This window comes from Gavialis gangeticus, unplaced genomic scaffold, assembly GCF_001723915.1.
Source record: "Gavialis gangeticus isolate Ggan-Ray unplaced genomic scaffold, GavGan_comp1, whole genome shotgun sequence".
Classification (NCBI taxonomy): domain Eukaryota; kingdom Metazoa; phylum Chordata; order Crocodylia; family Gavialidae; genus Gavialis; species Gavialis gangeticus.
The window spans coordinates 4,267,607-4,283,268 of NW_017728964.1; the positions used below are offsets into that span (position 1 = coordinate 4,267,607).

The window sequence follows — 15,662 nt, forward strand, 5'->3', positions numbered from 1 at the left end:
AAATTTTTTTTTTTATTTTTTTTTTTTTTTTTTTTTTTTTTAACAACCTTGGCACAAAAAAGTAGGAATGTGTAAGAGCTGATAGCACTTAGTCGAAATGCACCATAATTGAGGGGAAGATAAAGATATTGCAGAGAAATAAGTGGATAACTGAGGACGGGTGTAACAGAAGTGGATTGTATTTTAACAGACTGAAAAAATACAAGGTCACAAACATAAGAATGTATGCTCTAAGCTCGGAGTTCATCATTTAGAAACAGCTGAGTGATGATCACCAGTTGCCTACTGTGATGCAACTATAAAAAAAGATAAATTTGAATAAAGATGTAAAAAATATTTGAGATAGGCAAGTATTAATGTCATTGTAAAAAGCACTGGTGTAACCTTACCTAGCATACCGCATACCAGAATAATTCTGGCCACCCACGTTCAAGACAGATGAATTTATATTGGAACAGGAATAGAGAAGGGGCTGCTAAAATGATTATGACATGAATTAGCAAAGATGGAGGGATTTGTGCGGGTAGAAAATTGACTGGTTTTTAGAAACAAATGGAAAACTATCAGGGATGGAAAATAATTATTTAAGCTAAAGGAGATTTTTGCACAAGAGCAGATAAATATAAACTGTCCGGGAGAAAGAGAATCTCTGTCAGCTATATATCCCCCGTCACATACCATCCCACACTGGAACCTGTAAGGAAGATCAAGTATAGACTGTATTTTTTTTTTTTTTTTAAATGTGAAGGACTACACCTTGAGAGAAATATGTCCTATTCCCTGCCCCCAAGCTAAGGCTGGTTGCAAAGGTTCTGTCTAAATGGACTTTCGGATAAAAATTAAGATTTAAATAAACCTTTTAAATAAAACATACCTGGTTGTTATAGAAAAACTAGTCAATTGCCCATCAAGTATGATGGGGGGGAGGGACGGGGGGTGGAGCCCCGCACCACCCCCATCCAAGCCCACTCCCCCCTTCCTTCCTGCTCCTTTGGGTCGAGGCCCATTCCCCCACCTCCCTGCTGCAGTGGCAGGGAGAGAAGAGGAGCAGGTCTGGGCCTGATGCAGGGGAGGACTGGGCTAAAGGGTGCGGAGAAGCTGGGCCACTGGGGGGGCGGGAAGGGATGATGGGAGGAGTGCAGGAGGGGCCAACACAAGGGAGCATGGAAGATTGGGCCCGAGCCTGACACAGGGGAGGCAGCCCACTCCTCCCCTCCCCTCCCCTCCCCCAGCTGCTGCGTCGGGCCAGGCCTGCTGCTTCCCCCACCCCGCATTGGGCCTGCAGTGGTAGTGGAAGGGGATGAGTGGGCCCGGGCTCATTGCAGGAGAGAACTGGGCCTGAGGCTGGGGAGAAGCTGGGCTGTAGCGGCAGGGGGGAGCAGAGGGCCCGAGCCAACCCAGCAGCGGTGAAGGGGACAGGAGAACTGGGTTCAGAGCCAACATGGGGGAGGAGTGAGACGGGGAGGGGGGCAGGGAGAGAAGGCCTGCTCCTTCCCCCTCGCTCAACTGCTGCCGTGTTGGGCCAGGTCTGCTGCTCCTCCCATACCACTGTAGCAGGCCTGCTTCTGCCACAGCTTGGGCTTGGTCCCATTATTCCCCCCTCCACTGTCAGCTCTGATCCTGCTCCTCCCATCCCCCCACCACCGCCAGGTCGGCCAAGGCCTGCTGCTCTCCCTGCCACTGTGGCCCAGCTTCTCCCCACCCTCGGCCCCAGTCCTCCCCCACACTGGGCCTGGGCCCACTCCTCCTCTCCCCCCACTGCCACCGCCATCGTGTGCCCGCTATTTCCGCTACCACCGCTCTGTCACCCTGTGTTGGGCCCTGCAGGCAGTGATGATGGAAGGGGGGAGGGGCTGGTCAAGGCCAGCACTGGTGGCCTCATCTCCCCTGACCCCGCTCCCCTTGCTGCCATCACCTGCAATGAGTAAGGGGTGGGGGCGAGGCCAGCTCTGGTGACCTCACCCCCCCACTCCATTCCATCATTCCCACCTGCAAGGAGCAGGGCAGGGAGGGTGAGGCCTTGCCCCCGGTTCCATCCACTCCATTGCCCCTGCCTCCAGGGAGCAGGGTGGCGTTCCACCATGCCACCAGCTCCTGTAGAAATACTTGTTCACACTCTAATTGGCTATCTGTCAGCCAATCAGAGCGCAAATAAAGCATTACGGACAGACAGACTTATGTTTTTATATTAGAACTGTGTTTGTTTCATCAGAGAGAACATTTTCCACCCAAATTTACACCAATAAATGATTTTTTTTGTTTTTTGTTAAAAAAGCCCTGCTGTATTCATCACCTTTAAGGAACATAAAAATCTATCAACTCTTATTACCACTGCTGTTGCCATTACCCAAGGCAGTCTAATACACGCATTTATAGTTTTATATTTGTTAAGGAATTTTAATACCACCTTCTTGATTCTAATGAATGATTTAAACTCTGAATCAATTTACTTGTTTTTCCAATTCATTGTGTGCATTATTCAAATGTGGTCTCTTCATTCACTGACGCTGGTATTTTCAGCTGACTTGAGTTTGCTTCTTAATGCATCTAAGCATTAAAACAAAGTTTTCAAAGTAAACCAGTCTTGTTCCTATATTTTCTTACAGATTTGTTTTATGGCTGATAACAGTTTGGAAGATGGTGCCTCTTCTGTCACTAAATATTCTCCTAATCACAAGTGTTTTTATCACCACAGCACTCTTCTGAAGACTAGAAGTGCTACTGTTTGTATTTGAGAGAGAGAGAGAGTGAGAGAGAGAGCGAGAGTGCACGCAAAGATTCAGAAAGGTTCAAGCTGGGTTCCCCAGGGGTCTGTTCTGGGTCCAGTATTCTAATATAATAAAAGCCTTTGTCTGTCTGTCTGTCCATCCATAACGCTTCATATACACTCTGATTGGTCATCTTGGCAGCCAATCACAATGCTGACAAACAACCAAAGTGTTCCAAGAGCGTTCCGGACAGCAGGTGGGAGTGGGTTGGACCATTGCTATGATGCTGGGGACGGAGCGGGCTGGGGGGGGGGAAGGCCAGCAGTGATGGCCTTGCCCCTGCCCACCAGCCCTGCTCCCTGGAGGCGGCAGAGACATGGGGTGCTGGCCAAGGGGGACAGCGGGGCAAGCTCCCCCCCGCAAGCTCCTGGGAGGCAGCAGCAGCGTGTGGTGGTGGGTGCTGGCACTCCAGCCCACCATCCACTACTCCAGTCATTCCTGACAGGCAATTGGCTAGTTATTAAACAACTTCATTAGCAAATATGTGGACAGCACCAAGTCAGGTGGATTTGCAGATACCTGGAGAGTAGGGCTAGGTTTTAGAATGACCAGAATAGGCTGGAAAAATGGTTCGCAATCAATCAAAAGAAATCCAACAAGGACAAATGTAGTCCTGCACTGGGGACAGAATAACTGCATACACAAAAACAGACTTGGAAATGACTGCCTAGGTTGCAGTACTGGAGAGAAGAACCTGGGGGTTACAGTGGACCAGCAAATGTATATGAACCAACAGTGTGCTTTTGCTGCAAAAAAAGCCAACAGCATGATGGGTTGTATTAGTAGGAGTGTCACTTGCAAACTAGGGGAAGTAATTCTTCTGCTATAGTGAGGCCTCACCTGAAGTTCTGTGTCCAGTTTGGGGCCCCATACTTCAAGATGTGGACAGATTGGAGAGTCCAGTGGAGAATGACAAAAATGATTAAGGGCCTTAGAGGCAAGACTTATGAGGAAATGTTGAAAGAACTAAGTTTATTTAGTTTGGAGATGAGACATTACACAAAAACAGGTTTAAGTGATCAGAAACTGATTTAAACCAGTAACAGAACAAATGTTCAGTGCACATAACAAGTCTGAAAATGGCTAAAACCAGTTTGAGATAAACCTGGTTGAATGCAGTATCAGACTTAACCGATTTGGGTCAAACTGGTTTATGCAATGTCTCTCTCACACCCGTTCCTGGTTTAACTTAAACCAGAGTCCTCCTAGCATTCCAGATGGTTTGCAGCCCTGAGAAGGGCTCTCTGCTCCACAGCAGGGCTGGCCACTCCCCTCTGCTCTCTGACTGGAGCTCTGGCAGAGACTGCAAGTACAGTGGTATCTGCTTGGCTTTGTCCTGCTCCCCAACCCCCGCACCGCTCCCTGCTCAAACAAGGGATTCCCCTCCTCCCCTCTCCCCCATGGATCATAGCCAGCATGTGGTATGCTAACTAATGCTGACAGATGTCTGTGTAAAGCAGACAGGACAAAGGAAGAAAAACAGGACAGTGTCCACTTAGGGCTTTTTGGAGCTAATCAACAGTTAGGTGGTAATGTCTCTCCATTCGTTCCTTGGAAAAATCTGTTTAAGAAGAACTTGAACTAATGAGAGGCTTTTGTTTTGTTTTGATGGGGTGCTAAATGCTGTGTTACTTCCTGTGTAACTCCCTGCTGTGTAACTAAATGCTGTGCAACTCCCTCCTGGCTCCCTTGCTGGTCAGGAGCAGTGAGGGGATGAGTGGGAGGAGGGGAGAGGAGGAGGGGGCCCTCCCTAATCAGAGCCTCTTGCCAGAGCCTGGCCACACTCCACTCAGCTTAGCACTGTACAAGGGAAAGGAGAGCTGCTCTAGCACCCCCTGGCTTCTAGCCTGAGCTACTGCAGGCTGTGCCTGCATTTCTTCAGTCCAGAGGAGATGTCTGTGCAGTTGCAAACCGGTTCAGCCTAGCCAGGTTAGACTAACCTGCAAAGATGGAATCATTTTAGGCTCAGGCTTTTTGAATGTCTGTCCCTAGCCAAGAAGAATGAAGGGGAGGATCTCATAACAGTCTTCAAATACCTGAAGGCCTATTGAAGAGAGGATGGCGATAGGCTTTTCTCTGTGTCTGTAAAGTACAGGACTAGGAGCAATGGACTCAACCTTCAGCAGTGGAAATTTAGGTTGGAAATTAGGAGGAACTTTCTGACTACGAGGGTGGTCAAGCATTGGGACAGTCTATGCAGAGAAGTTGTGGAATCTTCAAACTGAGAAGTTTTCAAGACCAGGTTTGGACACATACTTTTCTGGGATAGTTTAGTCAGGAATGATTGCGCTTTGAGCTGGACTGGATGACCTCATGAGGTCCCTTCCACCTGTACTTTCCTATGATCCTAAGGGCACATAGGAAGACTGTGACACAGCAGGGAGTTGAAGCCAAGTCTCACAAGATCTAGATTACTGTAGTAACCACCATATTATCCTTTCCTCTGTACTGGGAGCCATGGAGTTTGGAATCATTACTATAGCAACTGTTATAGACAAGAAAAACTAAGAGGCTTTATATTCAATTATATCCCATTTTTACATAAGGTGATATAAACCACTTCAGAGGATGAAAATAATTTATAGCAGAGTTTGGCAACTTAGGGCCAGCAGGCTGAATCCAGTCTACCAAGCAATTTTATCTAGACCATGAAGCCTAAAATATCTGCAGCAATTCAATGGCAGGGAGATTCACTTGCACATGTGATAACAACACTTGGGTCAGAAGGTGTCAGCCCGTCATGGACCAAGCTACAGTATTTTGGCCAACTGCAACTAAAAGGTTGCTTTACAGGACTGGGACAATTCCTTCAGTGCAAGAACAAGAGAAAGCTATGAACAGCCTGAAGATAAAATATGGCAAGATATGAGAAAACGTGGGAGGAAATACTTAAAACTTAAAAGGAAGTTCCATTGATGGTAAGTTTTCTTCCTGGTAGTTTACAGCAAGGGAAGAAAGGAAAACATGTAGTAAGTGGAGGAAATTTGGAATGACCTTCATCAGGTTCTACTTAGCTAGCAATGTGTCAAATCCATTATTTTATGGCTATGTTACAGAGAAAATTCAGATTTCTTGCCCAATACATTCATTTCAGCATGGTATTAATACATTTAATGCACCTATATTTTAAAGGCTGGCACTAGGTGGCAAGGGAAGTAAAGGGTTCAATTTCCCCGTCTCTCCCCATCTGCAGAGAGAGCAGCATTATTAGCCATATTTTCCCTTTGCATAATATTTGCATAGTATACTTGTTTCAGTTTAGGTAAGTTTTTTCCTTCTGTTTCAATTATAACAGCTCAAGCAAGAGACTTCTCTAAAAGGGATTTCTTAAAATGGAGCAGACTCAAGAGGGGAGAAGAGAGAGACCTGGCAAGAAAAACAAGCTAGGCCAAGAAAACTCATCACTTCCAAGTAAAAACAGGCAACTCAGAACCAATGCAGCTATCAATGTGGCTTCTGGAAGGAATATTAATGTAATATTTCTGAGAATCAGATTGCAGGAAAGGTTGATTAAGTGTCACACAAGAACAAGTTTTCCACTGCACTAAAATAAAAAAAAACAAACACATTGATGGAGACTTGCTCATCTACATATAAAATGTATGATAAGGAACCAACTTGAGTAACCACCATCCAACAGTTTATAAAGTAAATTAAGTTCATGGCTAAAATAACTATTACTGAGAACAGAGTAAAAAAAAAGACCACAGTCTTTGGGAATTATTAATTTTAGGGGGCCCCATATATAATAGATATTTCCCCATTTTAAAACAAGCAAAACTGAAAACTTTGGCAAAGTGTGGCCTTTGCTTTTAATGCAATCTCTGAAACTATGCTAAGATAAAACTTCACACTAGCTGAAGTCATGGCTTCAACTTCTTTGGAAAAATTTATCATAAAAATAAATAAAATAAATGAGCACTAGAGAGGTATCTACCTGGGTTCATCTTCAAATGGATTCATGAGGAAAGGCTATTAGACTACAATGCCACCTTGTGGAATAGGATAAAATGAAAGATGGAAAAAACCCCAACACTACTTTTGTAGCATATTTTCAAACAGAAGATAATGTTGCCAATAGCAGAGCTGGCAGTACATTTGTTGCTTCTTATCTTATTGCATTTTTTAGAAGTTTATAGTAGAGAGTAACAATGGCAAGTACGTGTTTCTCTCCACAACACTGATCAGAATGAGGCACCGAACTATCCTGTCAGAAATTTAAAACTTGCTCCTTTTCACTTTCCAACCTTCATTATGAAGAAATCACTTTGCTCATTTGCTGCCTCCCTAAGAAATATGCCCTTTTTCCTAAATCCAAGGCCAAGCCTGCTATAGGAGACCACTCAAAGAGCTTCACCTGAGTGAGAAATGAAACAGAATCTAACTCTGGCCGTGGAGAGACATTCATTTCTAGCAGTAAGAATTTCAGAGAAGTTTTCACTGGGAGCTAGAATATACGGGCTCCAGCCACGGGGCAGGAACAAGCTATACACAGGCTAGGGAACACTAGAGGGCTGCTCCTTGGGCCACCCCTGACCTTGGGGGAGCCCCGTGCCTGGGAAGGAGGCAGGCTGTCAATCTGCAGTTGGCAGGTGTTGAAAGCAGCAGTAGTTGCCACAGACACCTGTGGGAGGGTCCCACCCAAGGAGAATGCCCTCCCTGCCCCCACCAACCCTCCACAAATCTGACTGGTAGGATAGGGGCCCATTCTTTTGTGATGAGAACCTCCTGGTTTCAATCACAGGAGAATAACTCCCCATGTCTTGCATTCCTCCAGACTGCCCCTGCCTCCCCCTCACTGCTCTGGGTCATTCTGCCACAGCTGCAAGGCTCCCCAGATGCTGCAACCACAGCACAGTACCCTGCCCTCCCCACAATGGTCCTGGGTTGACGAGAAGCAGTGTGAAATGGAAGCAGGTATCCAGGTTGAAGCCATACTGGTCTAGAGGCAAAAGGAATCGGAACTCATGGTAGAGGTGATATCTTTTATTAAACCAACCAGATGTTTGCAAAAAAAATCCTTTATTTATTTGCAAGCTGTCAGGCACATGCACCCTTCTTCAGGCATAGGAGAAAAGACTAAAAGTTCTCCTAGGTAGAAATGAAAGTTCATATTCCATAGAATATGGAGTAGGTGGAAGCAGGCGCATTCTCCCTCAGCAGGAATGGTTCCAGGATGGTTTCTGCAGCAGGCTCCCCCTCCCAACCAGCTGACTGGCAGGAGAGGGAAATCATTCTCCTGCAATGCACCCTTGTTCAGGAAGGATCCCCTCACAGGAGAATTTCCTCCTCCTCCAATCAGGTAATTGGCAGGAGAGTTGGATATTTTTCAGCGCATGTTCTCCTCAAGGCTTGCTAACAGCTCACCCCTGGGTGGGCTATCAGTGAGACTGTTTTCCCTTCTTCTCTTCTGGCAGGAGGAAGGAAGAGCAGAGAACTATGAGATACTGGGTTTCCTCTGCACTCAAGAGAAGAGTCGTTCACATCAAAATCGGGACGAGGAAGGATATCTTCCTGGCAGATATCCAATCTATCTTCTTGCAGAAGTGCCTGTTCTCTTCCACAAGAAATACCTTGAATAGCTGTAAGGGTGTAGGTTGTAGCCATGCTGGTCTAAGGACATAGGCAGACAAGGTTCTTTGGGTGAATCTGACATCTTTTATTAGACCAACTTAAATAGTTGGAAAACAATTATTAAGCAAGCTTTCAGGTTCAAAAACCCTTCATCAGGCTAAGGAAGTTTCAGCAGTTGATGTGTGCTCTTCCTGGATGGAATGAAAAGTAAAGAACCTGTCTTGTATGCAGACCAGCCCAGCCTCTGTCGTCTTTACTTTTCATTCCATCCAGGAAGAGCACACATCAACTGCTGAAACTTCCTTAGCCTGATGAAGGGTTTTTGAACCTGAAAGCTTGCTTAATAATTGTTTTCCAACTATTTAAGTTGGTCTAATAAAAGATGTCAGATTCACCCAAAGAACCCTGTCTGCCTTGAATAGCTGTACACTCTCTTTTTGTGCAGAGAAAAAAGGCTTCTCTCTCAAACCCAGCACCTGTTCACGGCCTCTGTCGCCTTACCATTTTTTGTTTTGCTTGTTATAGGACACATTAAGGCAACAGAACATTTCTGTGTGACCTTGATTTGGACTCAAGGCTAACCATGAGCTCTACCTCAAAAAAAGGAAAAAAGGCAGATTACTAACACACTTCCTCATTTAGACTCAACTTCTATCTTCTATCCTACCTCCTATGCAAGTGCCCTAAATCACTACGCTATTGTGCAAAAGGTAGGTACAACCTCCTTGGCCATGACAGGCTAAGATGGAGAGCTACAAAAGTAGATATATTAACAAATTTCTAGATAATTGAGCAAGGTAGAATAGGATCATGGTTAGCGATGTGCATCCTTAGATGCTGTATAACTGCCATTTGGCCATCTTAGAGGTGGCATCTAATGATTTGGGAACTCTGTGCACACTTACAAGTTCTTATCATTTTAAAGACATCTTATTTCATTTGTGGTTCGGGGTATGTTGAACTCACCATCTGCTGCCATGGCTGCGTAATGTATCTTCCACATAAGGGGCAAAGAGGATTGGTAAATGGTGAGAGATCCCATTCAAATGGAAGCACCTTGGGACAATGGCCCACATTCATAAAGCCATCCTTCATAAAGCCAGTTTTTCCAACCTCTCCAAAGAGGGCTGAGGTTTAGAGATTGGAAATTCCCTACACAGGAGAATGAAGAGATCAGGTATTAGCATGGGTTCTTAAAGCCACCGAACTTGAGATACTTGGGGAAACCCAGAGGGACCAACAGACAAGAAGTTTGGGCAGGAGAAAGAAACAAACTGTCTGCTTTTCTTTAAAACAAAACCCAAACCAAAAACACACACACACACAAAGAGAGCCCACCTGAGAAAGAGGGAAACTGGCCACACTAAAAGCACCCCATGATTTTGAGAACTGATAAGTATGAGACAGGATCCTAGACTTCTCAGAGGCTTCTGACCTAAACCTAAGGAAGTTTCAGGAAATGTGTACAGGAAGTGTGTACAGTGATTTATGTTTTGTGCTGACTAAAGTAAAGCATAGTTGTTTGGGGAACCCTTACAATTATGTGCATCTCTGCTTCAACTATCACATGCCTCTAATGAAGTGAATTGCAAACCCACAGCCCGCAGAAGACAGAAGTGCTGAGAAAGGCTGAACTTAAGCTACTGGGTGTATAAACACTAGTCCCCGTGGCCTAGGGCAGCTGAGCTGACTTGGAAGCAGCCATGGGAAATTTGCCACTGACTTCATATAAAGCCTACTGGGTTTCTAAAGGAGATGCAATTGAAACAACCATGGGCCATAATTTATTGAAATCTGGTAGTGGAAGGTCAAACACCTACCATCAGCTTAAGACTACTCCTGAAATCAGTGGGGATCTTACTATTGGAAAAGTAAACTGCAAAGAAAACAACGTGTTTCAGATTCTATCTTATTTGTCTGACATATCTGGGCATCTTTTGGCCTGCACATAACCAAAGCCATACTGAAAATTAAGCAGTAGCTCCTTGTTCAACCCCTCATCAACAGGACTCTTTATTAAAACAAATATGCTTGGACTGCAGGGACAAGAAGAAATACTGAGCTTAAATTTGCAGTTACATCAATGTTGGTCTGCTTTATTACCACATTGACTGCTACAAAGTTCTCAGACAATAGGAATATTGCCGATGCCACGCTACCATATTATAGTCATACCAAAAGCAGAAATCTCCACTTATCTTACCATTCTCTTGGTCTAGGAAGATAACTGCTAAACAAAAACAAAATAAAACAACACACACACATTACAACTTCAAATGAGGCATGAAGACAGAAAAAGATGAGAGTTGAAAAAACAAAGACACTGTTTTCATGGAAATGTCTTCAGAATTAAAAAGGAAGGAATGGGAGAGAGAAAGATATCAAAACTACTCTGGTGTAAATCTCAAGTGGTACTACTGAAATCTAACAGGTCACTTGGGATTTAAACAAGATTAAATGAGATCACACAGAGGCAAACAGAACACCTTCCAAAGTTATCTAGGAGGTATCAGTCATTTACAAAATGCCCATAGTTACCTGGGAAGTTTTTGACTACAGTATTTTAATAATTTTAGTGCTAATGAGAGAGAAGGGAAGGAGAAATGCTACAAGTAATATGCTATAAACTTGTGCTTTTTAGCACTACTATTAAAAAAACAACCCAATCAGACAGTATAAAATAGCCATGAGGCCAATATAGAGTTTATGGATACATAAACTGTTACACAAACACAGGAAGATTCATTAGGGCGGTTTCAATATGGCAATACCAGCCAGCCCTCCCCACCACCACCACACAAACAAAAATCAATGTGGAGAGTGCAAGAGAGGTCACTACCATCCAATGTGGATCCTCCTCAGTTTTCTGTTTCACATCCTCTTTGCAAGATCTCTATCACAGTTGCCACCTTTATAGTTAGAGGGGAATACATTATCCAGCAATATTGTCTGGACCTTGCATTTGTACTAGAACCTTTCAAAGGGGAGGAAAATATCTGACAAGCAAGACATTGTTAAACATTGAGTGCACGCTGTATACAAGTAGTCCTCACTCTTTCCCCTGTATTGTTGTTCACATAAACATGGAAAACTGCCTTTGTAGTAAAAGCACAGAAGTTGGCAGGGGGACTCAAAGACAAATACAACACCCTAAATTACTTCTCTTTTTTTTTTTTTTAAAGAAAATTTCATATACTATATATTTAACAAAAAGAGAAAAAAATTAAAAATCAGTCATGAATACTGTAGCTACCTCCATAATTCTGTCCATAACTGCTAAACATCAGATTACAAAAGCAGAGCAGTCTATAGATCCGAGTTCAGAGCTTCACTTCAAAACACGTTACAAACAAGCAGAATTAACTTTCTTTCATAGACTCACACACTGAAAGGTTGACAGGATTATTATGGCCTATATTTAATTTCATGACAGCATTAACAGTTTCATTACATAAAATATGCAAACCCAGACTCTGACTGAAGTTGGACATGGTTTTGAGAAAGACAATAAATGATGACAAATTCATCATACCTTTAGTGAAATTATGTTATTAGTTAACTACCCTCATTGTTTTTTAAAAAAAAAAAAGGCCTCATTTCTATTCTGAATGTGTCCAACTTCAACTTTGTCTGCTATCATCAAATACACTCCCCATTGAAGTACTTAACAACCATGTTCAAGTCACCTCCTAACCTTCTTTTTTGTTAAGCCACATACACTGAACTCCTTTAATCTTTTACTGTAAGGCAGTTTTTTTCTGGACCTTGAATCATTCTTGGAGCTTGCTTTGAAGCCTCTCTAGTTCATTAGCATCCTTTCTGAAATGTGGACACCAAAAAATGGAGACAATGTTTCACCAAAAAATGGATACAATAATCGTCCACCTGCTTCCGTATTTCTATTTGACATTAATTTGTTTATACATCCTGTTAGTATTTCCTCTTAATTAATGCACCATACTACAAACATACAACTATCTATCATGACCCTATATCTTTCTAAATCACATTCCTCTTCCCATGGATATGACCTACAGTTTGGGTTCCTAACCAGAAATACAATAAGTATACATTATAAAAAATGTATATAAAATGTATAATGTAACATTTTATATTAATGTTATAGTTCTAACTATACAGAATTTTAACATTAATATAAAAGCAGTCATAAATATTAATATATTGTATATTATGTAATGCCAAAATAATTTGAGATCTATCAGTTAGGCAGTTTTTAGTCAAGTTAGTATGTGCTGGAATGATTTTGCATTGCGCTATTAGAACATTATGTCATACCAAATCAAATACCATAGGAGAGTATTAATTAGGATATATCGACAGTTACTTTTATCACTCCAATCTCTAATTTTATCAACTAACAATATCAGTTTCTTAAACATAATTGCTTTTTAAGGGGAATTTCCTGTGAAGGGAACCATGACATGCATAATGCACTGGGCACAAATCTTTTATGATTTTTATAGAATTTCAACTTAAGCCATTTCCTACCACAGGAAGTTGACTTTTTGTCCACCATCTTCACATGCCGAGTTTGATTGCGAAGCTTGTCATCTGTGTTTTCTACTAAATTGGTTAGGTCATCAATGATCTCTGGGGGAAAAAGCAGCAAGACACAACATTAGTATCTGATCTTCTTTGCATCATATCTCAACACACACAATTCTATCAGGCTGTGAAATGGAAACCATCTGCACCCTTTTGTTTTCCAATACTGTAGACAAGTATTTTACAGTCCTGGGACAACAGCAGGAATTAATTTAAAGAACACATGAATTTAAAGGTGCAGTATTGCTCAGGATTTGTGATGGGACAACAGGTCTATCTAAGCACCTTCAGTTACACCGTTAGCATGCTTTTCCTCACAAAAATAAAGAGAAAGCAACCTCACAGTAGAGAGAGCCTGAAACAGCAGTTCATTATAGATAACTATACCACAGAATTATATTTACCACAGAATTTTAAGCATTTTTTTTTCCTCCATACAAATGACTCAAGTAGGGTCCCATGACATCCTGGGGTGCTGCGAGATCACTTTAAGAGTACTGTGGAGTACCATAAAAATTAGTACTCTTAGGAGTGCAAACACCTGTACATGATTCACAAGATAAACCTACAGATTTCAAACAGGAAATCATAGCATCACAACATTCTAACCTGCAGTGGTCTTTCTGACTTCTCTGCAACAGAAAATTGTTCTATTATTTTTCTACAGTCAAAAAATGAGTGAAAGCTAAAACCTAGCATTTTCCCTAGGTGTCCGAAGTCTAATGAGGAGTGCCTTGGGTCTAAAACAAGGTTGACAGCCACTGGGCTATGCCGTTCTTACTGCAGATCTACCACAACAGAAACTCTAATAAATTATCAATAAAATGGCAACAGCCAAAATTTATTGCTCTTTCATTTCACCCAAGTGTCACAAACAGGACACGAACAAATCTGAATGCACAGAAGTAGCTTATCTTCTGGTGATAAGAGAAAGAATCACATGCAATTAATTTTCCAGAAACACTTCTATTTTCCTGAAGGTCTGATTCCTGTTGATAAATAGTCAGCCAAAGAAATCATTAATTTTATTCCCTGGAATATGGCAATCCTGAATCCAGGATTTGGTTGACAGTCACAGAAAGAGGTTCACAGTAACTGAGGTTTTTGAAAATGCTTCGGAAAGCATCCTGAAGTGGTCTCATTCTAGTGATCCCAGCAGACCAGAATAAATCTCACATTGTTTCAATTATTGCAATCTGCACATGGCACTCCAGTTTATAGTCTAGTTGTTCTTTAAAACAAAGCATTGTGCTCACCAAAAGCAACCTCTCTGGAACATACTTTTTACTGCAGGGGTGAAAAAGCCAGCATATTCTAGGCCACACCCTGTCCAGCCCAACGCACTTCCTGAATTTATTTTTGCCCTGCAAATCAGAGTGCTTTAAAAGGCCTGGATTGAGATTATCAAAACTTGGTTCCTAAAGTTAAAGCAGTATTTCCACATCCAATAACCTTCTAACTAGATGGCATACCCAGAGGTTGTTTAGTAAATATATACATGCTTCTTATTTCTGGAATTGTGAATCCCCTACATTTCAACTGGTTTCCATCGTGTGGTTAAGGAATAAATGTGTGAAAAATAAATTAAATCAAATAGTATAAGTTATCAGGAGGACAGCAGCCAGAAACTGAGTAAGGTTTCAACACGTGTCTCTCTGGTTATATCTTGCAATCTCCCTGCTATTGATCAACATCTTAATAAATTCAATTCCATGTCTTTTCCAATAAATTCTGAGCTTGCTGGAGTTCAAACTGGCAGGTGGTGAGATGGGAAGTCATTTGTACACAAACAGATCCTAGTATTGTATTTCTCAGTTATAGCATTGATGAAACGTCAAGACTTATAATGCACTGTTAGAAAGAGGGGAAAAAAAGAAAACCTCCCAAAAAAGCATACCAGATTCAAGTGTGTTACACTTCTAACACAAAAGTATTCGCAGCCTTTTAATTTTTCAATAAATATAATACCTTCTTTACACTGTGGCTGTGAGTTATATAGCACAATTCCTGCAGTTTAAGACCTTTATCACTGACTGCATTATAGAAAGAAATCAGACTATTTTAAACCACAGATTTCCCTAGTTTCTCTCCTTTAGGGGGACAGGTGGTTACACTAATGGTATGTTAGGCTGTGCTATCAAGGTTTCCAGCTAACTTGAACAGGAATTCTTCAACATGCAAGGAATGCAGAAGAAGGTGCCTCCTCCAACAACTTCTGGAACACTTTTTCATAAATTCTGAGCTGAACATTAGTTTTGCATCAGTATATGAAAGGAAAATTGCACATTTTTTGCATCAAAAGATAAGTTACATTTCTTATGCATATTTTGCATTTTTTGGTATTCCCTCCTACACCAGCTGTGGAGAAATTATAAACGAAAATACAGATATAAAACTTATTTCTTGACCAAATGAATGGATTCTGTAAAAGTTTAAAATTAGTGTACTTTGCAATGTTCCTCACATATGATTGGGCAAACTATTACGACAATGTGACAGCTTTCCAAAAGCCAGCAAGGCAGTGTGGGGCTTTTACCTTTCATGGGAAGTCAATAGGCATCTTACTGTCATTTGTACCTTGTTTGTTTTCAGGATGTAACTTTTTGGACAAAAAAAATTAATCAATCATAGTATCATCTCCACTCCATACTTACATACAGAGCTGACCCTAGGGGGATGCAGGGCCCAGGACAAATCAGCATGTGTGGAGCCATGGTACCTCCACAAAGTGTGGGGGGGAATGGGGGGGGGGGG

General features: G+C 42.1%; 1 protein-coding gene across 2 annotated transcripts in view; it reads right to left on the reverse strand.

The window, feature by feature from the left end:
• Positions 1-15,662, reverse strand: part of STX8 (syntaxin 8) — a 223,742-nt gene that overhangs the window by 88,888 nt on the left and 119,192 nt on the right. Inside the window, exons 7-8 of one of the 2 annotated variants that reach the window (XM_019502116.1) lie at positions 12,852-12,953; positions 9,370-9,494 (exon numbers count right to left, since the gene is read on the reverse strand). In XM_019502116.1, coding sequence (XP_019357661.1) covers positions 9,385-9,494; positions 12,852-12,953 — 212 coding nt within the window. In that variant the 3' untranslated portion in view covers positions 9,370-9,384. Of the gene's footprint in view, positions 1-9,369; positions 9,495-12,851; positions 12,954-15,662 lie in introns of those variants that run through there. The other variant, XM_019502123.1, reaches the window with a different exon arrangement.